This window comes from Psittacula echo, assembly GCF_963264785.1.
Source record: "Psittacula echo genome assembly, chromosome: 6".
In the NCBI taxonomy this organism is placed as follows: Eukaryota; Metazoa; Chordata; class Aves; order Psittaciformes; family Psittacidae; genus Psittacula; species Psittacula echo.
In genome coordinates, this window is record NC_137743.1 from 77,815,808 (window position 1) to 77,843,165 (window position 27,358).

General features: G+C 44.5%; 1 protein-coding gene across 2 annotated transcripts; it reads right to left on the bottom strand.

Moving 5' to 3' along the window:
• Positions 1–484: 484 nt before the first annotated feature.
• On the bottom strand, positions 485–25,466 carry NAB1 (NGFI-A binding protein 1). Of its 2 annotated transcripts, none has more exons than XM_080620540.1 (8): positions 25,461–25,466; positions 19,217–20,050; positions 13,519–13,652; positions 12,453–12,504; positions 7,429–7,539; positions 5,004–5,145; positions 3,694–3,843; positions 485–3,135 (listed from the first exon to the last, which is right to left on the bottom strand). In XM_080620540.1, the coding sequence occupies exons 2-8, from the start codon at positions 20,033–20,035 to the stop codon at positions 3,044–3,046; spliced, it is 1,500 nt and encodes a 499-aa protein (XP_080476666.1). In that variant the 5' UTR covers positions 20,036–20,050; positions 25,461–25,466; the 3' UTR covers positions 485–3,043. The 2 variants fall into 2 exon arrangements, with proteins under 2 accessions (XP_080476666.1, XP_080476665.1); XM_080620539.1 differs by lacking the exon at positions 25,461–25,466 and adding an exon at positions 23,758–25,023.
• Between the last annotated feature and the right edge of the window lie 1,892 nt (positions 25,467–27,358).

Sequence of the window (27,358 nt, forward strand, 5' to 3'; positions counted from 1 at the left end):
CCGTTTGGTTTCTGTCCTCCAGCAACACTTCAGCTGAGATGCGAGCCACCATTTGTAAAGCCAGTTGAAACAGGGTGGGCCACCAAGACACTTGAGGGCAGGCTGGGCAGCGATGCTTCGTCCCCCAAAGACCACCTCTAACTGCCTGGTACCACTTCCTAGCAGATCTGCTGCTTGCAGTTTTGCGCCAATGTAAGCATACACAAGAGCAGGAGGTGGAAGGAGCATTAAATAAGACTGCCATGCTGCAGAGACCCTTCCTGGGTTTCAGTTCTTCCCCTTTGCCTTGGCCCACTACAGCCCTGCAGGCTGTGCGCATACATGCACCCGTAAATGAGGGCTCAACCACAAGGGCAGGAAAACGTTTCCTCTGGAGAGAGCTGCTCCCTCCTCCCCTATCCGCAGAAAATTAACATCTCCTTTCAGAGAACACCATTAAAATAAAAAGAAGGAAAAACCCTGGGGAAACTACAGAGTTCTCACGGTGAATTTTATTTTGTAAGCAACAATATAAACATGTGAATAAGAACAGGCATCATCTGCAGGGCCGGCCTTTGATCCAGGGTACCCTGAATCTACCAACCCTTCCAGAGCAGATGAGGGCAAGCCTTCACCTGCGGCTCCAGAGGCTAAGCCAAGTCGCAGTCCACCAAGACCTCTGTCATGGAAAGACCAATGCTTGAGTATTTGCTATTACCAAATGTATGTGCAAACTCGGAATGCACCTCCCGCCTCCCCCCCAGGTTAAAAAAAAGTAATTATCATACAGCTGCAAACCAGTAAAAAAAAATTGCTTCCAGCTTATTGAGACTGAAATGGCCTGTTGGACTATAGACTGAAATATCATCCTGGAGAGAACCACCTGGTCGTGACACAAAGTACTGTATTTACAACTCAAAAATATAACTGTTATATACTTTAATTTATAGCAAATTTAATACATTAGTGTTTACAAAATAAATTCTGGACTCAACTGAAACAGCGTGCTGCTTAGCAAGTTCGTTTTCCTTCCTCTCACTTTAATCGAAGAGACCAGCAAGCTTAAGAGCTTCTTCTGTGATCCACGCAACAACTGCTGATCATGCCAGGTGTTGAAAAACCAGAACATTTCCTGCATCTCTAAAGTTTTGCTGCTTGGTACCTTCTATCACACCAGCTGTACAGTTCAAACCTTAAGCTGTCCTTTAACAAGTTCCATACACGTCTCATGAAAGCTACTCAGATACTAACCAGGGCACTGGCTAACGTTACAATCTTACCCGCATCACTAGCTCACACAACAGGAAAGAGGAAATATAACTACACATTCAATCTCTTATTTCTAACAGCAAAGCTGCAAACTCCATTGCTTAAAGATACTTCAGTAAGTGAAACAGTACCATACAGTTCAAGAAACATTTTTTTTAAAAAACAAACATTTTAATAGTATAAAAAGTTGTTTACTGGTGTTTCTACTATAAAGCTTTGTTCCACAAATCAAAAGTGGTAAAATAATTAGATATGTTTACAGTGATAAGAGACTGCAGTGTAGACATTTCAGCTCACATTTTGCTGACTGTTTCAGTACAACACAGACTGTGACTGAATCGTTAATACACATCTATGACACAGAGCAAACTGCAGACATGAAGTGCACACCTGAATATGGAAGTTTACCCGCTGGCATGGTAACTTACTGTCTTCAGCCCTCCCTTTCTCCTCCAGAACATGTTGTAAGCAAAAACTGTATTCAGAAACTGAGGCATATAACTGTTTTGACTGCTGGAAAGCAACTCTTATGGAGGGAGTTGCGCAGAGGAAAAACGGATGCACGCAAACACAGCATGGTAAATGCCAAAGTTATATGCCGACTATTTCTCCTTAGATAAAATGACATCTGCAAAAGTGAAATGTACAGAAAAATAAAAACTGTCAAATAAATAAAGAATACAGATGTTAATTAATCACATATATAAAGAAACGTATTGGCATACTGTATGCAGTATACGGTATATTCATAGAATCATGTGGGCTGGACAGCACTTAATTAGGAGTCACACGCTAAAGACGTAACTCCTTGTCGTCTCCTCCAAAAGATCTTATGGTTTCTGGATATCAAGTGCAACCTTTTACATCGATGCATAAATCGTGCACCATACTTCATCTCTGCCACACCTAGGATGCTTTTTGTTTTTGCTTTTGAAAGATCCACAGAGAAGTCCAGAAAGTTATAATGGTCTGAATCACAATTTTTGCAGCCCTGTCCATGCTACATTGTCTCTTGGGTTTCCCACCAGCTGAGATTTCAGTAATTGTACAGTATTATCAAACCATAGTTTTTTTTCCCCAAGGAAATGGGAGCCAATCATACGGCCTCTTCCAACTGGCATTCTCTAGTAGGTATTATGCTGTAAGTGTGTTACACAAAGGCTGCTGAAACCATTGAAAGTGATGTAACAATAGTTAAGTGTCAAGTACGTCCGCTATAATACAGAATCAGGGTCTAGGTCTATCAAATGCTATATCCACATAACATTTTAAACCATGAAATATTTTATGCATTTTCCTTTTTCTACAAATATTGTTGCAAACTTGCTGTTAATTGTGTCACAAGGTTCGCATTCCTAATTCTCCAATGAATTTTAATTCAAATGTTTAACAACCATATCTACGCTAGGTACACTTAAAGTAGACATTGAAATTTCAAGTAAAATGAACTGTAGCCACATCTACTGGACTCAATACACGTCCCGACATCTAGATTTACTTTGATAAGTTATACAAATACATAATACATTCTTAAATAATGAAGACCCACAATATTAATTTGTGAATCTTCCCATGTTATAAAACCACTTTTACAGGAATGTTTATCCACCTGTACTACTGTTTTAGTTTGCAGTGTCTCTTGCTTTCCTGTTTCCATACATTACTGTACCAGTTCTTAGGCTTTGGCTATTGAAATCTCTTATTTGAATGAGGCAACACTGGTTATTAAGGCTGGTTTTTTTTCTCTTGTGAAGTTTCATTCGTTATTACGACACCATTTTCCAGAGCAGAATGACTATCTTGTGTCTTCAGGTTCTGTTTTTATGACCTTCCTTTCTATGTTGTTAAAAGCCGAATGAGGAAAATCCTTTAAAATACCAAGGCCTTCTGCATTAAGAAAGAAAAAAGCATAATGTTAAAAACACTGCTTGGAAACAAATATATTGTACTCTTAATTCAAGAAAAATGACCATGAACCATACGGATACTAACAGTTGAAGCAATGAACTCTGCCTCCTCCTGCTGGGCTTTAGCCCCATTGGGTTAAAACTGAACATCACTAGGTCCTTATAAACCAGAATAAAAGTCTTTTTATAAAAAAGCCTGATTCCTTTATAAAGGGTGAAACCATGTTATAACCAAACTGCGGTACAACAGCCACCTAAGTATTTAAAAGCAGTAGTTTGGGTCAATACCGCTTTCTGAGGACAGACACATGCCAGAACTTAGTTACTGCACCTTGTAAGCTTTTCCCAAATAATATTCAGTCTGATTCTAGATTAACAAATAACACTCCTCTGGAAGTTCTGTTCAAAGCCTTGATTAAAAGGTTACACACAAAGCATGCCAGGCTGAGCTACCAGCTTCTTCACTTGGAGACATCGTGTGTTAGTTCATCACAGCCTTTTAAGAAACAGTGGGTAATTTACAAGAGGCAGCACTAACCCGAAGACTGAGACTTCGCCTCACCACTGGGGTAAAGCCGGATCAAATCACTGCACAGAGGTTTTCCAACATGCTGCTCTCCATCAAGTGAAATGTGCTGCAACTGTCTACTTGGCAGATTGGACATTCGGAGATTCAGCGGTCTTTCACCTGGAAGTTGGTCGCATTGAAATGTTAATCCATTAAAAGCAAAGCAATATTAAACAGGTAGGGACTTAAAGACATACTAATTCTATCAGGAAAACTGCATCCTAATTTCCAGCTGCTCATGGAAGGCTTCTAGCAAAACAAAGCTTAGGTAAATATGCTGCTCTGCAGACACAGGCATTGCTGGAAAGGGATACTCAGCCATACCAAAAGTAAAATTAAAACTCTCATTCTGCTCAAAAAACCATTTGAGATCCTAAAAAATCCTGCTCCCACTGCACAATGGATAAATAGCATGAAGAAGCTAGCGATATCAAGAAGAGCTGGAGCCACACACCCCAATTCTTCCTGTATAATGGTGTACCCCTTTGCCTGACCAATACACAAAAATGAAAACCTGTTTTAATGCTTACTTCTATTGATTCCTTTAGTTGCCTTCTCTACTGCTTATCTCCCCCCTCAAACCAGCTCTAAAAAAAACACCAGATACAAAAACTTTTGGTTGTATTTCTTGTGCTTAAAACATCTTATCTCCCTTCACAACAGTAAAAAAAGAAATCTAAACAGAAAACACTCAAACAAAACAAACACTCCTACAATTAATTCAAGCTAAGGAATAGCCAGTTGGTAAATCAAAGAGAGAACCACTAAACTGTAAGCTTTTTGAAGAATAACAAGCTGCTAAGGACACCATTAGAATCTAGTTAATTCTAAGTTATTTACGTAGCCAGCTCCTCAGGCTTTGATCCTAGACTGCACAAACAAGTAAACAAAAAGGGGTACCAACTACATTATCTTCTTCACTTTCAATTTCCACAAAGCAAGAACACAAACAAAATGCAACATCCTGCTCTATTTTGAAAACTTAGGATAAAGCTAGAGCCAAGGTTTGCCCTCAGCAACACTAATGCACCCTACCTTTTCCCCTCCCCATAGGGTTATCCATGGAGAAAGCCGTTTGCCTGGCTACGTTAGAGTAACAGAGCAGAATGTGACTGTACATCTGATTGCATTATTTAGACTCTAAGCACTCCAGGGCAGAGATCCTGACTTGTCCGTTCAGTGCTCAGTGTTCTATACTAGATAAATAACACTACTGACAAAAGTTGCATAATACCAAATGTATTTGCTGGCAGCAACACCATGCCTGGAAGCTACTGTACCTTGTCCATCAGTGTTATCTAATGATATGCCATTTGGGCTGTGCTCTTCTGAGTTTTGCCTGTAACACCCTGTGGAAAGACGTCTCTCTAATGCAGCCTGGTTGCAAAGAAATTCCATCTGTTTTGCCATCACCTTTTCTGACTGCAAATAAAGGAAAAAAGATATCTCTCTATATACATACATAGAGTGAGTCAAAACACAGGGAAAAAAACATTATCAGATGATAAGACTAACAGCCTAGATATAGGTTTTTGTTGACTCATATGTACAGATGTGTGCTTTACGGTTTCTTCAAAACTACCAAGCAAACAAAATATTTTTGCACCCATAGATTTTCATACTGTTCTTCTGAGTCACTCAAGAGTACTTAAAATGCAAGCTGCTGCAGTTCATCCACACAGAAACGCAACATTAAATTCTACTCTTTGAAAACACAAAAACCACTTTCTGCACTTCAGGACTTCAGGTTACGTCGAGAGAATCTCAAGAAAAGCAGAAAATAATGTCTTAATTATCAGTTAGCTCTGTTCAAATATATGTCTTCACAAAGTATTGAAAAAAGTATTCCAAGAGCAATGGCAACATCTGCTAAAAACTTATGCCAAGATTTCACCAGACATCTTGGAATCTTTATTTTAGGCAACAGCACTACACAAGCTTAAAAATCTGCCATTCTGAAAGTGTAGGATCACAGTATGTTTGTGGGGGATAAAGGTGTGAAATGTCTGTCTAGAAGAAGAACAAGACCTATACACCTCTCGAGAGTGAAACTAAACAATGCGGTGCAACGTGGGAGGAAATGGCGTCTGAATGTTTGTCATTGACTTTAATGCCAAGAGAATTCTAATTTCACTATAATCTTGTTCCTGAGAATGTAAATAAGCATCTTGCAAAAATAAAATCACAAGTCAAGAAAGTTGATTTAGAAGAGCCACGATGAACACAGGAACAGAAAGTGTACAACCTTAACGTCTACAACTGATAGAGAAATGCCTTTTTCCCAATCAGGTAATGCAGGAATCATTTCAACTGGTACACAGGCCCAGTAACTGCAGAGGACTTTTCCTGGGAGATGATGAAAGCCCTGACTTCCCATGAAGGTCTGCTTACCCAGCACAACAATTTACACATACAGCGGAAGCAAAACAGACCAGCAAAATCTGAGCTTCTGCAGCACAGTGATGACCCTGATAGCAGGGTAATGACGACCAATATTTACTTACTCTGGCTTAGAGCTCATCAGGTTCTGCAGAAGAACACTGATAGCTCAAGCTTGGTCTTGGGAGGCAAGTAAAAGAAGAAACTGTTCAAATAGTTTACTTTCAAGTGTGCTTTTTGCTATTCCATCACTCCTTTTACAACTTCTGAACTTCACAGTAGTTTTTTAGAACAGCAAAACATTTCTCACTCATGCCATTTTTGTTATTTAATAGGGACAACCCCAAAACTTTGACCTTCTCATCACCACAGAAAACCCTGTATAGTCACAGATACCTTGAAGCTTAAAACGAATTTCTAGTCCATTGTTACATAGCAGTGACCAATGAAAGCTTTAAAGCATATACACGATGAAAATAAGCTTGCAAAAATCAAGTTCAGGTAACCATTATGTGACACCAGAACACGTAGCATGATTGTTTTTTGACGCATCACAATGAACACATTTGTATCACTGTACATTTGCAACAGAAGAAGGTAAAATATAGGGTAACACATCCAGTCTCAGGAAACAGGAATGTAACTCCGTAATCTTACATGAAAATTTGGTGATTACAGTTGCTCAAATCAGCTATGCAATTTGTTGTAACTTAGCATGAAATCCCTCCTTGGCAACAACTGGTAGCAGGAGATGCGTATTTTGCCTCAAGGCTGGGATACACTACAGAAAAGACAAAGCATCTGAAACCTGTCTTCATTTATAGAAAGCTTTCTGGGTACTTGAAAACAATGCACTGCCACAAGGGTAGATGTTACTTAGGCAATTTATCCTCTCGGATCCAGAGGTTCTCTATTTCCTAATTATACTGGCCTTTCTTCTTGTAAGAAACGTCAGAACTGAGGAGTCCAAGATCGCCTACTCTATTCCTCTACACTCAGTAACTTGAACTTTCCATTTATAGCTAGTAACGCAAGTAACACAGCACATACTGTACCAATAGTACCCCACTTGCTCTCAACAGGCAGTCACGTATTTTTCAAGCCTACTACACTAGGTCTTACCTCTTCGGAACTAACAAGGCTAAAACTGTAGTACTGTGTCAGAACACTTCCAGAAGCAAACCCCAATTAAGAGTGATGCAATCACAGTTCAGCTCGGCAGCCTTTGAAAACTGATGGTAATTACTTTAGTCATCAAAACAATACACCAAAATCAATGTACAAAGACATGCCTGTATTATTCACAGAGTAGTCTAGTTGGCTTACCTGGGAATTAAGAGCTGTTGAGTCTTCATTCTTCCCTTTAGCCAAAGCAAGTGGCATTTTGTCTTGCTGATAGAGCGCCTGGACCGTGTCCTGGAAATCAGGATAACCATCCTATTGAGCATAAAAAGAAACCAAACAGCAAGAGGGACATATTACTGATTTTAAGTCACCCTCTCTGTATACTCAAAAGAAAAAAGAGCCAACAAAAAACACATTCCTGAACTTCTGTAAAAATTTGGGTCTGCAATTTACGTGTTCCTGCTATTCACATCATTTAGGTTTGTGCATAAAACACAGACAACCCCTCTACACCAACTGCTATGTATCTAAAATGGCATACACAGAAAGTCATCTCTCACAGTTTCAGGTGAATCCAGACTACTGTTGCCACTGACATTAAACTAGTTTACATTCAGCCTTGCCAGGCAGATTTAGGCCCGTGGTTTCTGTCACTTGCTACATACAGCAGCTTTGGAGATTCTTAAGAAATCAAGCTTATATCTAGTCAAGATTGAGGCACAGCAGCTGCATATACTAACCTTGAGAAACTGAGCAAAGCCTCCTGAAATTCAAGGTGTCTTACACAGAACCTACAGTAGCATCACAAAATGAAATATCACCACTTTAAAATCAGGGTAGCTAAGGCTTTATATACTACGGGAAATCATCATTCAATTTTTTCAGTCTCAAATGCTTATGACATGCAAATCTTTTGCAGCTTGCATATGTACCCATAAAGCAAATAAAGTTCCTGTGAAAACGTGCCAGACTCCATTAAAATAAATTAATCATCGAAGCAAAGGTTCAAGATGAGAAATTTATCCTGCTCGGCATTATAAAAGGAAAGCTCATGTAAAAGAGAGGAACATCCATAAATGTTTACAAAAGCACAGTATAGGTGACTGTTAAAACGTGGGAGGAAGCAAGAGATCTAAAACAGACCAACACCTGAAAACAGTGACATTGAGGATCCGTACATCCACATATCAAATATGCCAAATCCGACATATCTTCCTTGTGGATTCTAGAGGCTCATGCATGCAAACAACAACATTTTTTTACACTAGCTGGACAAATGAGTTACAGCCCAAGAATAAGAACAGCAATCTTGCAAAAAAACACAAGGGAAGGATTACAAGGTCCATGCCACTGGCAGGCTTCCCACTGACCTGCAGCATGGTGGCCAGACCCTCAGTGCAACCCAATGCCAATAAAGCTATTCTTTATGCTCAGGGGAAAAAAAAAAACCAAATAGAAGTATCTGTCTGAACACTGCATACTGCTTTCATCCACCCATCATACTCCCTCAGGGAAAAAGCAAATATATAGGTATGCAAAATTTCATGATCAGGTAAATTGCCAGAAAACCCCATCCTCTAGAAACAAAGGCTTTGCAGCACATCTCCATGAGCACTGACCATTTTCATAGTTAGAACTGAATTTGTTTTGGAGAGGAGAATGACTGTGTGTAGGAAGATGAAAAACTGAATACACAAAACCCCCTATCACTCAGGATCCTCTTTTTGCAACAAAACCGGTAACACAGCTCTTTATAACATATATGTGATCACTCGCCAATACAAAACCAAAGACTGCTTCCTGAAAGCAGGGCCAGCTGCCCGCTGCTGTGACTGTCACGCTTCAGTCATGTAGGTAACTTGGACGATGATGCCGTTCTGGATCACCTTTCCCGGAGCCATTCCCCACCGCTGCCTGTTCTCTGCCCTGCTGCCTCATCTAAGGGCTGATGAGGAGCAGGCTGGGCCAGCTGACAACCTGCTCTGCACCACGTTTGCCTAGAGGCTCCTTTTCCCTCTGTGGTCAGAAGGGCCTGCTGTATGCAGTGCAGCAGTTTTGTTTTGCCCATGCTGCTGCTCAGTTGTTTTTCAAGCAGCTTCATGCAGCAGATGTTCTCAGTCCCACATGTGCTTCTTCGCTCCTTCTAATGACATTTTTCCTATGAAAACAGTCGCTTTTGCTGTTTTTGTGAGAAACACAAATCCCACACTTCAGTTTTCTTTTCAACCTTCTTAGCAGTGGTGGAGGTGGGCCTTTTCTCTCCTCTCCCTCCACTCATACCAGCACTAAGGGAAGATGCTTCCTCACAGCCCACACTCAGGTCTTCCTGCCTATGCCCCCTGACTCCCACTCAGCTTTGTGAAATTAGCTTTTGGAAGCTCTCCCCGCCCCTCCCGTTCAGCTGAATGAAGACACTGACACACAGAACAATTTCTCCATACCACAGACAGCAAGAGTATTTTTAAAACTCTCTTTCTTCGCTCTCTTGGCTGTTCACACTAACTGAGGGGGAACCTCACCAACCCCAACACAAAGAAGCAGCAGCCATGAGTAGCCTCTCCCTCCATGCCTTCTGCGTGATATACCTGTGACTTGTTTTGCTGTCCAAGCTGGTGCCACAACAGCTCATCGCTTGGAGCAGTGCTGGCACTGACTCACGGAAGATGACAAAACAAGGGGTGCCCCCACCCCGCAACACCTATGCAGGAGACAGTCTTGCCCTGCAGGGGGATGTGCCATTCGCCTACTTGCAAACGGCACATCCATCCCTATTTGCCTGTCCTGCTCTTTGTCCAGAGCAGATTTAGGAACTACAACCCCTTTTTTATAATCTGCTTCCAAATCCCAATTCATTCCATTCCCTTTTTCACTCCCTCCACACCTTTAGCCTGTCATTTGCCTGGAATTTTTCCCCTTCTCCTCTCTACACTTCACTCCCACAGCTCGCCCACCCACTCTACGAATAAGAGGGGGAGAGCTCGCTGGGGAAGAGAAAGGCTTTTACAGGTAATTTGATGTAATTCATGGCATATTGTTTCTTTGTAATGCTCTTGTGAGTTTCATATTCGTGAAGAGGATAAATTCACAATGGTGGCTGTAAACCCAGCAATATTCAGCCTGCACACACAGCTCTGCTAGCTCTGCTCCAGGATGACCTTCAGAGTCTCTCTGCAGTTTGGGGGGGTGAGGGGGCTTCAGTGTTATTATATTTCAAGATATTAACTCTCTTCTGTTTTTTAAGTAATCTTTGACACTATGCAAACAGTTCTGAACTTTCTTCAAATTCAAGCCCTAGTATTTTAGGCCACGCTTTGCAGAGACATTAATGACTAACGGGTAAAAGAATGGTGAATCAAAATACAGGGTTCAGCCTTAAAACAGAGAGGCAAAATGACCTTTACAAAAAGCAAAAAGAGCTATTTACAACACCACCACACTCTCATTCAGCTCCTCTGCATGATACTAGCATGACAGTGAGCTAATAGAGCCACAATGAAACAGAACAACTTTAAAAACAGGATAAAGAATTCTTACCCAGAACAGAAGGAAAGATCTGCAGCATTTGCTACCATTTTCATTTTTACCTCCACCTTTCTAAGAACGAGCCTCCTCAAAAATCCCCAAACATACTACTAAAAAAAAGGCCCTCTTCTTTTTTAGAAAGCTAAGCCCCAATAACCCCAACCACCACATGTAAAAGTTGCTATGTAACAATGCACCCTTTTAAAATTTATTGGAAGAAAAGTCCATGACTTACAGTGTGCCTCCATTATAATACACTTGTAGTAACGACTTACTCTTAGAAGACTCCCAAAGGGAAAAAAAGAAATGTATGCTGATGACAACACTGGTTACTTCACAATTAATCATATGCTATACTGCTATCAAATGAAAGAATATTTCATTTCGTTTCATTTAAATTTCTTACAGTGGAAAAAAAGTCCTATTTCTGAAATAGCCATTTGTACGGCTAGGACATGAATTTTTCACCAGCATTTTAAAATATGACTGGTAATTTTAGAGAAAGAAAACCAAGTAAACATCCTTTCTCAGAATTACTGAACTAAAAGGTGCCTAGAGAAAGCAGGCCTTCCAGACTCAGGAGTTCACCATGCACGAAAATAAGAGAATACGGTTTCCTTAACACTGTCCATATTTCCTGCTCTCCAAAAACCCTAAAGTTTCAGCCTGTATTTTTCAGGATTTTAATCTTTCTTTTTCTTTCAATGAATAAGAAAGCACCTCCTTTGCAGTGTGTCATTTTAGATACTTGCTCATCATCAATTATTACTGAATGAAGGAAAAACTTTCTAATGCTGAAATCTAAGTCAATGAAATACTATTCCAAGCAGAGGAGCAGCAGCTCCCCACCAGCTCTTTATAAACCAGGACCAGACTGGACAAAAAAGGGGAGGCTCAAGCAACCATCCTGCAACTTGATGGTCAAGAGAGATAATGGTGAAGGTGAATAAAATGATTTAATGCACCTTTTCTCTGCTCTTTCATGGACTGAAGAACAAACATACGCCAAAGCAAATCCTACCACATGTAAATTTATCGTCAAAGGTACGAGTAAATCCTCAATGCATGTGTATGCTTTATATTATATAAACAAACTACAACTGTACACAGACTGATGGAACTTAATAAATAAAGAAGATTAACTCCTCTACACCTATTCATAACTGCCTTTTCAAAACAAACGGCTCGCACTGAGGTCTGTCTCATGGGAAAAGCCTTTGTACAGGCAAAAGCATCACACTGCTGAAAAATTATGAAAGTCTTGCATTCGGTGCATCATTTGTCACAGAATGAGTTACATGAGAAACACATTCCAGAATATGCTCCAACTTTCCTCTACAGTTAAAGAATATATCATGTATCTGTGTCACACACAGATCTCACTCAGGCCTAGCTTACACTCAAATGCACATCTAGCCCACACCTTTTGGAGTAGACAGTAAAAAAAAAAAAACCCAAACCACACAATGCTAAGGATGAATCAGATACCCATGTAACAGAGAAACAGTAATTTGTAAAAAAAAAACCATCAAAAAGGAAGATCTGCTATTCTTATGAGGTATATAGGTATATACACTTGGAATTTTTTTTTTGACCCTGTCTTTCAAATGTTTTTCTAAGACATTTCCTTTAGATAGCTCGCTTCAAAACAACAGTGAATTTTAGCATGCATAGGTCAAAATACAGGAGTCGTATTACTTTACCTCTATCTTGATTCTCTTTGGTGACAGCTCATCCCTTTCTCCGCATTTAGATCTAGAAAAGAAGACACACAGACTGTCAGTAAACAGCACATTAACCCTGACCATCAGAAATAGTAATGAAAAACAGAGTCAAGACAAAAAACCCCAAAACATCAGGCAAGAACAAGTGAGATGCACAGAAAAAGCCTCCAATTCACTTGGACATGGCAGTATATGTCACTCAAGTACAGAGGAATACAAGTGCCTTGTGTGGTTTTCAAGATGTCAGAGACATTCTTCTGAACAGAACAGAAAGCTACCTGAGCACAGAGAATTACAGAATGCCTTTGGCACTGCTTACCCAGAATGGATGTATTTTTACATAAATCACTATAGAAGGAAGGGGAGCAAAGGAAAATCATAAGAAGATCCTACAAGCGTAGGAAAACGTATTTTGAAAGGACACTGCATTACATGTGAAGGAGTTAACACTTCAAAACAATATATAGAAAGTATCGAGACTTTCAGTAACGCTTATTAATTCTAAAGTTCTAATTGTGTTTGAAAGCTATTGAGCCTTTGTTACTGTTTCATAACAGCAGTTCATTTAACAGAACAGTAACAACTGAAATTAGGAGTCAGCTTCAGTCCCTTTAAAGCAGGTTTGTAAGCTGCTCCCCACGACCTTATCTTTCGCATTCCCTGAAAACTAACGAGCTAAATCTGTGTATGTAAAACACACCAACTGATACACTGAGCAGCTTTGGCTACTTTGCCTATTTACATTAACCTTGAAATACACAAATGTCTCAAATACTGGAAATGTCAGCCTCTCAGATGCCTCTCAGCATGCACTATCATCGAAAACTTTGGAAAACGAGAGAGCAAACAAAAATGTAATTCAAGGCAGCTAAATCTTAGCAGTTTGAAAGCTTCACGACTTAAATAGCATTTTTCTACCTTCCTCAGAAGAGCACTTTGCCAGCTAAAGAGCAAGAAGAAAGTGTCTCTAGCACTTCAAAAGAAATGCTATTCGACTGATTCATTCCCTGAAAATAAAGGTCCTTTGAGTTAATTAAAACCTTACTTGGTGGTCCTGTAAGTATACTTGTATGTAACTTCTCGAGAGATTTGCCGAGCTAGCGCGAAGAGTTCATCTCTCCTGGTCAACAAGGCGTTATCTTTTACACACAGCTGAGCGGCTGCTTCATTAACTGTTAGCTGGAAATCAAACACAAAACCAGGGATTCATGACTTTGCATAAGTTCACCCACTGTGCTTGTAAAAGTACCCGTTCTTCTGAAATAACGAAAAATTTCAGCTGCAAGTAAAATTACCCACAAATGTACAGCAAACCCTGGAGGGTTTCTTCCATTTATTTATCCTCTTACTAAGCCAGGTAAGCCTCTGGGAAGAAAAACGTGTAGCTGGGGCATTTGATGCCCTTTAAAGTAAAAATGTTATTGTGAGACTCTCGCAATGTGCGCTGCCTGTGCCTCATCCCAGCATTAATTAAATCTCAGTATAAAACAGTAGCTCTGAACGTTCACAGTGTTCGGCTCCCAAAGCCTGGTTTACAGGGAATACTATTTTTATAAATGCAATATGCCCAGGACTTGGGGGAAAAAAAATGACAGTGTGGGTACAGATGGCTTTCCCTGGTGAATACAGCACAGATTCTGTAGAAGGTGATGGTTTAAGAAACGATTAAACTTTTTTTAGCTATGTTTCTCACCCTCGTGTTTGTGAAGACTATCTTCAGACATGAATCAAATGTGACTTGTTTCAAGGATGTTTTCCTGAGCCTGCCAGGACACATTTCTAGTGCCTCTGCTGCTGGCAGTAGCTTCATAAAGAGGGGAGGAGAAAAAAAGCCCAAAGTTAAGGCTCAAAATGGTTTCACAATACTCGGAAGCCTACAGAAAGCGGCGATACTGTCGTGATTACACCATGTACAACACTGCGGTCTGAAAAGCCTATGGTCAACAGTGTGGACAAACAACAACACTATTAATACAGTGAGAGACACTGAAACCGAGATGTTGGAGAGGAGATTCTCTGCTCCTTCCACAGTCAGCAGAGGCTGAAAAGACATTTTCGTTTCTTCCTCAGCTGAAGAGCAGCCAGCACTTCTAATGAGGCATAAAAGCCAGAGGCCAGAGTACTGCAGGTGTTTTTCTCCCCAGAGTGCCCACAACTTTTCTACTCCTTATTTCTAGAAATAAAGCTGCTTTGAATGGGCCTGGCTTCTTGCAAATGAGCACAGCTGCTTTGCTGCTCCTGTCAACAGTATGTTCTGTATCTGTCTCAGGCTAGTGAATATTACAAAGCAGACAGGTTTTCCACAGCACAGTCAGCATATTCATGATGGAATGAGATGTGCCATCCCCAGCCCCTGATCTGGCAGAGCAAAGCACAGCCGCAGTGCAGTGCACAGGGTTGCGTGGCCAAGGGCCGACAGGACCACCCATGTGCGACCTCAGCCACTGAAAACACTGCTGCTACAAGAGGTGCTTTTCATGGAAGAGAACAGAAGACGAGGCTGAGGACAGGCCAGCAGGTCTGCAGCTAAATGGTGTCTCTTGCGAGAAGGCTAAGAATCATGCTCCTTTACCCTGCTGTCTACCACACTGCAGAATGTTACTTGCGAATCAAATCACAGCAACTCACCCAAAACATCACGCACTCCATCCCTGAAGGATGGAAGCTGTCATAATATATGAACAACACACAACCATGCTGTCCTTCACTGCAGTGCTTGATGTCATCCTAATTGGAATAGATGTATTTTGCCTAATTCAACACTTGTCCTCCAGGAGGCTGAAAGAAACCAAAAGCATGTACCAGAAGGGCTGAGACTCTCTCAGTGGCCTGAGCCCATGCAGTATTTCTAGTAAAACCTCAAACAGAACTGCTGTTCCCAATATTTTGTAAGCATTTTTTTCCTGTGTTTAGCATAAAAGCCTCTGATCCGAGTAGGGCATTTCCTGTGATACCCGAATATACTAATCAGAGTGCAAACATGTCATTTAACAGGTGAACTAGATACGTTGCCTGATCCTTTGGTCTCTGTACAGACCAAAAAAACCCCTCAGAGATTAGATGTACAAGGGTGGGAAGTTTAGATTTAACCTGTGAAACAGCTCGAGGTTACTATGCTCCCACAATGTACTGAAGTAACTGCTACCCCTTAGACAGGAACAGTTGTTCTACAATGTCTACTGTCTCAGCAAAAAAAACACAGGGAAAAAATAAAAGATACAAAAATAAAAGATAACTACTAATACTTTGCTGATGCAAAGTATCACCATCCAAAGCAGGCATTAATTTCTGTAACGGTGATAGCTAGTACTTTGCCAAGGATGAATAACATGGCCAATGCTTACAAAATAATCTGAGACGGTTTTTATCCGTCCAAGTGTTGAAAGGCTGCAAGGAGCTGAAATCACTGAAAATGCTTTGGGTGGTTGTAGGCAAGCGCTGTTTATCCTAATATATGAGAAAAGCCAACTGTTTGTTTGTTTTTCCTGGTTTCTTCTTTCAGGTCACATCCAGACTTACTGAATTGAAATGCATTATGGCATCCTACCTTTTCAGGAGGCACAATACTGCAGCTAGAAAGTGTTGCACGCCTAAAAATAATTATTCTGGTTGCTGGAAGACTGAATGCTATGGAGGAGTACATACCCATACAGGCTGTACGGAGAGGGATGGGTACATTCCCATCTGATGGGGTTCATAGATTCCCTCACTACAAAACACTAATAAATACCAAGCCCTACTGTTTTGGCAAGTCAGCAAAACAAAAGGAAGAGACCAAGTTAGACAAAATTTATTACCTGCATTTCTTATTCCTGATTCTCACACTATTCAATAGGATTTGTTTGTTTGTTTTATAGGCACCTAGACAAGCACTGAAATATTAAGACAGATTACAAATCTGACTCAAACATGCACAGGTCACCAGGTTCAAGGGTATGGCTCGTACTCATCACTTTTCCAGTCCATCTTTAAACATTAAGGGCACTCCATGCTTGAAAAGCTGCGTAATACCGAGACAGTGGGATGGATTACAGACAGTAAGTTTATTAGCTCTGGAATATCTCTGAAGGATTCTGCATCAGATTTTAGGCTAATCAGTGCCTTATAGAGATAATCCTACCAATAACACACGCTTCCACTCCAGGTCAGTGTCTATAGCTCCCACTGGCCTCTAATGGCTGCCCAAGCCCTCTGAGACACTCTAATGCTCATACTGAAACAGAGAATATTCTCACTAATTTGCCAATAATTCCATTGGATTTTATTTTAATTTGCATGCATCTCCACTCTGCTTGAGGAGCCAGACATAGCCTGATCTTTACATTAAGAAGCTAACCACTACTTAAGCTTTTTAAATTCATAGTGAAGTTTATTCAGCTGTTCATTGCCAGCTGCAAAGAGAGATCTTGAGCTGTGATGCAGAATGACAATCTTGGAATGTATTAACACGTGCAGAAACATAGTCTCTGGACAAGTAGAAACTTACCTCCCTGGTTGTTTAAGGTCCTTCCTTCTGAGCAGCAAATTAAGCCATCAAAACCAAAAATCCACTGAAGTTGAGTTTACAAAAGGCAAACCCTGGTTTAGCAGATTTTAAACAAACAAACACACAAAAAAAAAGATGGTCTCATTGCTACTATTTGTATATTTTCTGCTTTAAAATGAAGACCATTCAAGACAAAACTTTGTGAAATCCGGCCTCTTTAAGCAAACAGTAAACCAATTATGAGCAAATTCTTCTTGCTTGCATGTGTGCATTTCCCATCAAGTTCAGCAAGGCTCCACATGCGTAAGTGAGGCGTAAGTCAGCCACATATTCCTTTGATCTCATGCCCTTAATCGTAATAGTGATAGAAACATTTCCTAAAGCCAAACCATGCTCTCATTCCATTTTTAAATATGGTTTTACAATGATGTAGTAAAGATCTTTAGTGCAGTACTAAAAAATATAATTAACAAGGCATAGCAGTCATCCTTTCCTCCAGTTCTTTGCTACCCTGTTCCTTCAAACCACCATCACACTACTCACTCCAGCTTCACAGAGCCACTCCTGAGCCTACCACATGCCTGGCACAGTACCTGCCCCTGGTGCCCACCTCCCATTGCCAGGGAATTATCCTACAAGAAGTCTGCCCAGATTTCAGAGTATATTCTGCAGCCCCAGAGAGAGACTGTGAAAGTGCACAGCTTCACACGTTGTACATCTTTGACTGCCTCCATGCCTAGGTGGGGAGAAACCCCTTTCTCTGAACCCTGAAGCAACATATATGGGCATCTACACAATTAATCCTTTCAAGTCCTGCCTCCATCTCACACACAACCTGCTCTCCACAAGGTCAGTAAGATGAGATCTGTTCTTGCACGCTGGATGAATTCATAGATTGTAAGTGTTCCACATAAGCCACAATGCACATAAGTAAAAGCTGCACAGCTAAAACTGTGGTAGAAAAGTCTGTTGGAAGCGCCTCCTCAGTCTGTACTCAAACTCCTTGGGAAGTCTCTGCTGCTGATGTGCAGTTGCCGCGTAAATGCAAATACATAAACCAAAATGTAAAGAAGTACACCTTGTTTCCTCCTGCCTTTCTACTCAGAAGCATAAAGAGAACCTAGTCTTACGCTGTAGATCACACACCTACAAAACTTCTTCTTTAAGTGAAAAAAGGCTAAGCCAGTACAGCTTTTTTGGCACTCCTGTAACATAAACATTGCCTTTCCTTTTGGGAGCTAAGCCCTACATGCCAGATTTTAAATCCAACTGAAATTTTGCAATCCCTGTTAACTGTGAAAATGCTGATGCAGCATTCATATCAACAGTGTTTTGGCACTGCTTTGAATTAATGCTTGTTCTCCTCTTGTACTGTACTTTGGCTCTGGCGAACTCTTCCCCACACAGACACACCTATTGCATTACAACATACACAGTGTGAGCCTCAAGAATGCCAGAAGAGAAGCCAAGGAGGTCCACATGGTCTTTTAAGGACAAGAGGGAACACATGCTATGCAGGTATTAAAGGACAACCCTTCAAATTACAGCTACCCATCAGTACCGGAGACAGTCCTTTCCCTTTCTCCTCACACAGTCTGCACTTCACTTGCTCAGCTTAAGACCACTGCCCAAAACAACCTACAAGTTGTATAGTTAAGCATCATCCCAACTCAAGCACAAAAATTACCATCCCACTGGGTTTAGGGACCTCATCAGCAAGATCCTTTTTACCTTGAGGGCACAAGCTACACAGCAGGGTCTCGAGGTAAGCGAAGACAGCACAGTGTAATAATAACCAAGCCAGGTGATCCTCTTCCCAGACACAAGCAATTTTAGTTACTAATCTTCCAAACAACCAGTCTACTCTCAAAGCTGAAAGGGAACACCAAGCCAGGACTGCTTTAAAAACGTGCCAAATGCTTAGAATCCCAAGGGCCACGCTCACTGCAAGGCGGGTTTGCTATTTCAGGGCCAAATTGTTTAAACCCTCTGTCTGACAGGCTACACCACTGACCAAGCTGTCCGATGACACCCAGCTGAAGTCATCAGTGCACACATACACACACCCATACAACAAAGGGGACTTCTACTGCACTCAAGATTTCTATCCCAGGGCAGGACTGCCTATGGCTCCAGCAAGACACGCAGCTCTTGTAACCCAGAAAAGTGCCTGTACAAAAAGTGCACCCTGTGAAGAGCAGCTCATAAAAGGTGTAGGAAAAAGGGAGGAAGCCCCACTGTCGCTCAAGGTTTTTACCTCGTGGAGGGTGAGATGCTTGCCATCCTTTCTTTTCGAGTCGAACCTGCCATATATTGCACTGTACTTCCTGATCTCCTCCTCTTTGTGAGGGTCCTCGTCACTCATCTCAAAGATGTGACCAATCATCTTTGCCAGTTTCTTATTTGTTTTCAGTAACTCCTTGACTTCGTTCGAGTCACTTTTGGGCAGGGAGGGAACCATACGTTCTACACATTCAGCAACTGACAGAGCAGCAGCAGCATCCAGGGTCTCACTGTTTTCCTTTGGTGAAGCTGGAGAGCCAAGGTCAGCTGGAGAAAGACTATGTTCACTCTCTGTGGTGTGGTGTCCTTGCCAGAGCCTCGGCTCGCTGCCGCTCTGCAGTGATAAGTTCCCCACCACATCGGATTTGCTTGCACCCACACTTTGCACACACGTCGTGGCAGCACACTTTGGAATCTTCAGGTGAGGCTCCCTGGTGCTGCTGTTCCTTTCGTAACTGCTGCAGGATATCCCCAGCCACGCAGGAGATCCCTCTGGCAACTTATAGATTGGAATGCTGCTGACCGGTAAGGAGGTGAGAGGCTGGTTAAAAAGACCAGGGTTTGTGACCCAGTCCCTCAAAGCCTTCTGCAGCCTTCGGACGTGAAGAGGCTTGCTAGCCATGCCTACGAGAGCCATTATCTCCAAAAACTCCTCTTCACCTGCTTCACAGAGCTGCTGGACATCATCACCACCCTGCTGAATGAAGGCGTCGAAGTAGAATAGGAGATTTGCTTTCTGCAATATTCGATACAGCTGCAATTCCCCGAGGGTTCTGGGTAGAGCTGACGCCATCACGGATAACAGAACCTGCAAACAGCAAGAACAGAGAGAAGATGAGCACCAGAATGCTGACGTCCAGATGCTTTCCCCCACCACCCATCCTTCAGTAAGGCTGTCAACTCAGACGACAGGATTTCTTTCTCTTGTTATAAGACCAGGTATAGAAAAAAGGGGCAAAAGATCTATTTTTAATAGCTAACTTAATGGAAACATTTGTGAAAAAACAAATCAGCAGACAGTTGCGATGCAGCTACAAAAAAAAGATGATTCAAACATGAAGCCAGCTTGTTTTCAGCATTCCCTCTTCATGTTTGTTCCCAAGAATGTCATTCAATATTGCTCACTGCTTCTACTTGACTCTTTTGTATCTTCAGATCAAAATGATCACAAAACACCCTGAAGAATTACTGAATTACTTGATCCCCCGAAGAAGAAAAGAAAAGCTCATCAGTTTCAATTCTTCTTAACTCTCACATCATTTTCCCCCACAGCAGTGCGGAGCACTGTAAAAGGAAAGCAAAGAAGAAAAGCGCTTCACAGAACCCCAGAAAATTAATGAAGCTGCATCAATAAAAGGGTGTTTCAGAACAAAGTGTTTCTACGGTTTTCCCCATTTCACGTAAAAAGGATCTAATGCCTCCACTGAACTCAATTATGAGAGCAACATCCACAGACAAAGCAAAAGCACTGACAGACTACAACACATATAGTTTAAAAAAGTTACTCTGAATTCACCTGCCTGTCCCATCTGCTAACAGGCCTGCACTTCACTGGCACTTAAGACATGAAATACCATACAGCAATATAACAATTGTGCTCCAAGGGCTCCCAAGGGACAAATTGCAGCAGTACTCTACCCTTATGGCTGCAGAAAAACATTTGCAGAGTTTCAACTTCATAAAACCCGTTCTCCACAGTTATCCTGCAAAAAATAAACTCTTCAGAGAATTGCAGGACCTCACGCACACACCTCTTCACTCTACAATGGTTTTCACAACTACCAGCGGATAATGTCCAGTATTACTGTGTTAAGCTAAACCACCAATCAATCAGGTCTAAAGCATGTAATTTATAGCTGGTCAGGCGAGTAACAGAACTAAGGCATGGAGCTGGTCTGCTAACACTACTCTGGCTCTACTATCACACTGCACTTGAAAAAACACACAGTAGTAACCTAAAAATCAGCGCTTACAGAACGATTTGCACACACTGGGGGGAAACTATTTTGACAACATGCAACATGCCTCACCCCAAAACTGTGATGCAAGAACACATCCATGCGTAGGGGCACTGGGACACTGGTAACCAACAGTAAAATTAAGGCAGAAATTACAGTGCGCGCTTTTGCGTATTTTTTTACAATATGCATTTTTTCTGCAGCAACTCAGAGCAAACGTAGAGATGTAACAAATGGAACTCAACTTCTATTCAAGGAGCATCTGAAGGATCAGGCTTTTGCTGCAAATCTTTGATTAAACTCTAGTAGAAGAGAATAATATGAGGAGGCCAACAGAAACGGCACAAAGATGTATGTGGCAGCACCAGGATACCTACAATCTCTTCAGGAAAAGAGATGGAGCCCCAGAAAAAGACCAGAAATACAAAAATCCGAACCCAACAGCTGTACGTATCATTCTTTGTACGCTGGTGCTTGTAAAACAGAATGGATGGCAGGAGCAGCTCAGATCTGAGCAGCCACCTCATGGAGCTGCTGGTGAGCTCAAGAGCAAATGAACTGCACACTCTGGAGCTCGGGGTGGAATGGGAAACATTTAAGAGCTAAGTATGTTAGAACTACGATTTAGCTTTCTAAAATAACAGTTGCAGAAGAACAATTAAGTACTGTCTGCACTCAAAGATGCAAAAGGGAACTAAGGGCAACGAGGAAAATCATGTCGGGTAATCCTTCAAACAGTGCGTAATTCTGTGATTCAAAAAACTGACATTACTTCACAGAATTTCAGACATTTCCCAGGAAAATCCTCGCATTCCATACCAGCTTTGACAAGGCAAACAAAACCAACAGCTTATGGCTTACCGGCAGTTCAGTGAACCATTCCTATCCTCCCAGTTCAAATGATGTTGACTTTCTACCATCAATACCACGATTAAACTTCTATAACTGCTATAAAAGAATAACCATTTGCTCTGAAAGTCATTCTTCTTAGCACAAAATCTACACAAATGGACCTTGTGCAAAGAGCTAAACTGAACCCTGGGAGGACAGCGGCAGTGAAATTGCACACAGCTCGGGAGCTCCAGGCAAGGCATGGAGCTCATTTTTCCAGCCCACAGGCTGGAAGAGCAGCAACAGTCCATGAGCAGCCTTTACCTGGAGGCTTCTAATCACACATCTCCTCATGACAGATGAAACTGGATTAATAGGTACTACGGATGCGTCAGTATTGAGTCCACAGTTCAGGCTGCGTTGAGATTTGCATTTAAAGCAAGACTGAAATCCCTTTGTTTTGCACTTCAAATTCTGTTTTCCAAATTTAGTACAGTAACCCCTGAGAGGGCCACGCAAATTTTCCATTTATGAGTGCTACCAATTTCTGCAGAAAAGGCACTTTCAAACACTCCTCCTTCTGACCTCTTTTCTCCCCTCACTTAAACCGAGTTCCTCCTGCACTCACCTCAATGACATCCCCAGTATTTCTAACCTTTTACAAGGGGAAGGCTCCCTTCCCTTTCCGAGACAGCCTCACCACACCAACAGCCCCGCTGCTTTTCTACACATGAGCAGTCTGCTCCACTGGTTCAGCCCAGCTCACAGCCAACAAAGCTGGGAAAGGAGGTAAGCTAGCTGACCTGGAGGAGTAAGATGGGGCTTAGGAAGAGGACAAGCAAGCAAACAAGGTTAGCTGAGACAGCAGCACAGCGCTACCTGGATCGGAAGAAACCGTTAACCCAAAGGCACTGCTGCTGCCGCCTGGCTCTGCTTACCTATCTGGCTATGGCAAAGCCTCAGCACACCCACTCAAGTCTCAGCGCCATACATCTTTCGGGTGACCTTTAAGCTACATCTGAGAGACCTAAAGTACTGCCTTCCACCACTGCTGCTCTCCTTTTTAGTGCAGCAGGGGCCGTGCTTCTGGGGCAAAGGGTCAGCACGAGAAGAGGTTACACAACGGGAAGACATGGGGCAAGATCACAGCCAGGAGACTTGTGTACGCTCCTCAACAGGGAAGAATACCTCAGGTAAGACCCTAGGGCACCACGTGTGCTTCCCCTCTTTCACCGCCTTCTCGGCAAGCCTCGGGCTTTCTAGTCTGGTTCAGGAATAACAGCCTGGAATTGTCCTCTGGCAAACCCCAAGAAGCTAACCAGAACAATCGGCTGAATTAGGAGAGAGCAAGTAAATCTTCTAAGGCATGGCCAACTGCAAACCCTTTTAGGGCAAAAGGCAGGAACACAAAGCTGGCATGGAAAGGTCTGCAGGAATAAATGAATGCAGCAATGGCAGTTGAGCTGCAACTTGTCCCCCTTCTTTGCTTGTTGTCCGTAACAGTAAGGCGTGTGGGAACACACAGGGAAGAACAGCTGTCTTTTACATTTTTTTCACATACAGAACAAAGAAAGATGCTAGGAAAGTCCCCATCACAGACAAAGCTGTTTAAAATACATGCAAGGTTGCATACTGTCACAGCCACAGAAGGATCAGGAAATCACAAGTTCGATTTTCACTCAGCCTTTTGCAACCCACAACCGTGCATTCTGATTTTCCACATTACCTCATTCACATCCACAGCCTATCACCCCACATGCCGAGCCCTCCGCTCCAAACGCTGGATGTCACCTGAACTCTGACCACAAACATAACTCCTAGGAAAAAAGGAAAACAAAAACCACAAGAACACCACAGAGCACGACTATTTGTAAACAACCGGGGCAGGAATCACAACCTATTCCTGCACCCGGCTCCCTCTATCAAGATAGCCGGCAGCGGAAGCAGCCCGGCTCAGTATCTTTAACCACGGGAAAGCGCTCGTTTCTTCCCGTTCTGCCTGGTCCGAGATCAAAGCTGCACATTTCCCGGAGGTGGCAGGAAGATAACGCGGCTGCAGTGAGCAGGTGGTGGACGTGGGTGAAGGATCGGGAGAAGGAAAACGCGGGAGTTGTGGGATGCAAGCACGGGGCAAGGACTCCACTAGCAGTCTTCCTGCTTTTCAAGGCTGCACTAGAAGTAAAACCAATTGAGCAACCCTAACTGATTTGTAGAGGCTTTTATTTGAGGTGGAATTATATTTGAGCTGTCACCAATTCAATTAGGAATACGCACAAGGAGAAAGTGCGAAACATCACATTCCTGTATTTTAGGCAAAAGTGATTATTTCATAATATATCTTGATCACTTTGGGCGTTTTGAAAAGTCTCTGAAGACAAACCGGATTCGGATTTGAGAACTGGCTGCTTTGCATATTCATTACATTTCTGCAGCGTTTCCAAAGGACTTTTAGCAGGAGAAGAAAATTACACGTAGCTGCAGAAACGAGACTTAGCAAATTAAATAGTCTTGTCTAGCTCTGAGATGTGCCAAAATACAAGCTATTAAGTGAGTTTCACATCCAAATACAGATGCGTATCTCGCCGCAACTAATAAGAAACTTGAACCGTGCAAAAAAACACCCCCAAACTCATGAGGGCCGAAAGCCCCCGAGTACTTCGCGGCTCCCGCCAGCCTCGTGCGAGCCGCCGGGTCCCACCGGAGCCCGGCCCGGGGGGGTTACCTGCAGCCCCATATGCCAGCCGGGTCGCGGAAGGGAGCCGAACCGAAGGAAACCGAGGCAGCGAGCACGGGGGAGCGCTGCGGTCCCGACACCAAGTTCGCATCCGCCGAGCCCGCTGACGGGAACAGCCCGGAGCCGCGGCCCGACACCCGCGGGAAGCCTCCCCGGGGCCGCTTGCCCGTGAAGGCTACACTGAGGTGCGCGGCTGCCGGTCAGAGAGCAGCGAGACGGCCTCCCCACGGCCGGGCCGGCGGCGCCCGGAGCCGCTGGGCCCGGACAACCCGGCACGTCCCGCTAAGGGCCGCGGGGCAGGACGAGGGGGCGAACCACTGCGCGGCGAACGGCGGGGGGGGACAGGCCGCGGAGGGTCAAGGCGCCACGCTGCACGGGACGAGGGGGCGGCCCGTACCACAGCGCCGTCCCCGTCCCACCCCCCCCACACCCCCCCCCGGGTACCCCGGCGCGGGGCCGGCGGGGCACCGCCCCCGTCTGTCCCGTCCCGTCAGTCCCGCCCCGCCGCCCCCCGGCGGCAGCAGGCGCGGCGGGGACGTTCCGGTACTTTCCGCCCACTCCCCGTCCCCCCCGCGCTGCGTTCTCCGGGAATCACCCACGCACGACCCGCCCGCTCCTTCCGGCCGTGCCCCGCGGGGCCGGGGCCGCGCTGCCCCAGCTGCCCGCACCCCGTCCCCGGGCCGTCCCGCACGTACTCTGCAGTCGGCTGCCGCCGCCGGCTGCCCGGCGCTCCCCTCGACGCCGTCCCGGGGCCGCAAGACTCAGCCCCGCCGAAGTTGCTGCCAGCGCCCCCCCCGCCTGCGCGCCGCCGGCCCAGGCTCCTCCTTTCCCATCGACGGGGCGGGTGGGCGAGCCGGTCTCCGCCACCGCCTCGCTGCTGCCGGCGGGCGGGGGGGGGGGAAAGGGGAGGGGGGGGGGGCCGCCCGGCACAGCCCGGCTCGTCGCGGCCGCTCCTACCGTGCAACGGAGGCCGAGCGGGCGGGCGGGCGGGAGGGAGGGAAGGAGGGAACAGCCTCCAGCGCCTCCGCCCCCCTCTCTTCTCCCCCCCCCCCGCACACCACACACCGCCCCCTCCCGCGCGCGGTCACATGGGGAGATCCCGCGCGCGCGCCGCCGCCACCCTCCCGCCCGCCCACGCGCGGGCTGCCGCGTGACGCAGCGCCCTGGCGGGGTCGGCCGCACCGGCACCGGCAGAGCGCCCCTCCGCGGCCGCACCGCGCCCCGGCACCCGGACACCGGCACCGGCCCCGCGCTGGGAGCCGGGCACCCCCCGCTGCGGAACGCGGGTTCAAAGCTTCCGCTCGCACGGTGGGGAGGGAGGGAGGGGGGGGAGCTGCCGCCTTGTCCCGGGGTCCTGGGCCGGGCATGGAGAGCCCAAGGGGTTGGGCCGCTGGCGGGTCTAGGCGCAAGGCCGCGTGTGAGGGAGGTGGTGAGTGAGGCCGCGGCGGTGTCAGAGCTGCCCAGCGTGGTGGGCACCACGGTGAAGGGAAGCGGCGCTGGTAGAACACGGCTTTGATAACGTGAGGGTTGGTGAAAGGCAGGACAAGGCCTGGATGTGGCAGCAGGACCTGGGCAGCTCGGCCCGCGGCTAGGACTGGCGTGCCACTGACACAGCTGCCCCCAGGCTGGGATCCGCAGGGGGGGTGACACCTTCCAGGCCGCGTCACCCATCACTCAGGTGGAAGGATGCCATACATCACCTCTCCGCGATGAAAACCTTCCTCCTCGCCCAGCACACCAAAACACACCAGCCCTGGGAACAGGGGCAGTCGCCATTCAGGCTTCTGCGTAGGAAGGACAACCTTATGCCTGGTGAGGAGTGGCCACAACACTGCTGCCTTCAAGACTGGGGTTTGGGTGGTGGGGCAAGGGGCAGAACTCAAGCTACCAACCACTAATGAGATTAATCTCACTTTTAGCCCATCTTTCCAGGGTGCAGCAGGGGCACCAACTGATGGCCACAGCTTGGGGTACTTAGGGGAGGATCTCCACCTGCAGCACTATGAGCTCATGTCCATTCGCCGTAAGATTACTCACTGGTAGAGTTTTCCTCTTTGTAAAATCTTGATGTACAACATCTAATGCAGCAATAGGAGATCCCGTTCTTGCTCCTTATGGGAGTCCTGGTGAGCCTAGGGTCAAAACTCAGCCCGTTCACTGGGATTTCATTGGAATTTCTTATTCTAGGTTTTTAAGTCTGTGCAAAACAGATGTACAAAAATCTGTATCAAATACAAAGTGTCAAATGGAGTGAGGAGAGAAGGATACCATATATGTATTTAACCGAAGGAGAGTTGATTAAAATATGAGGTTTTAATAATGTAAATCATACTTCGTGCAGATAAAAAAGAGATTGGGGGGGGGGGAAATGAGAAAGTGAGGGAGAAAAAAAGCCTCAATAAAATATGCTTGTCTTGTAGGCGATATCCAGCTCTTCCCACAGCCAGGAATACTTATCACACAGGGCTTCTTTCCAGTCTTCATTGCCTTCCAATCAGTCCCTTGGCTATCAGGAGGCTGTGTTGCAACTCACGGCTGTTCATCTGAGTAGGGACCGTCTGGGAAGCTGAGCTGCGGACTGGCTCTTCAGTAA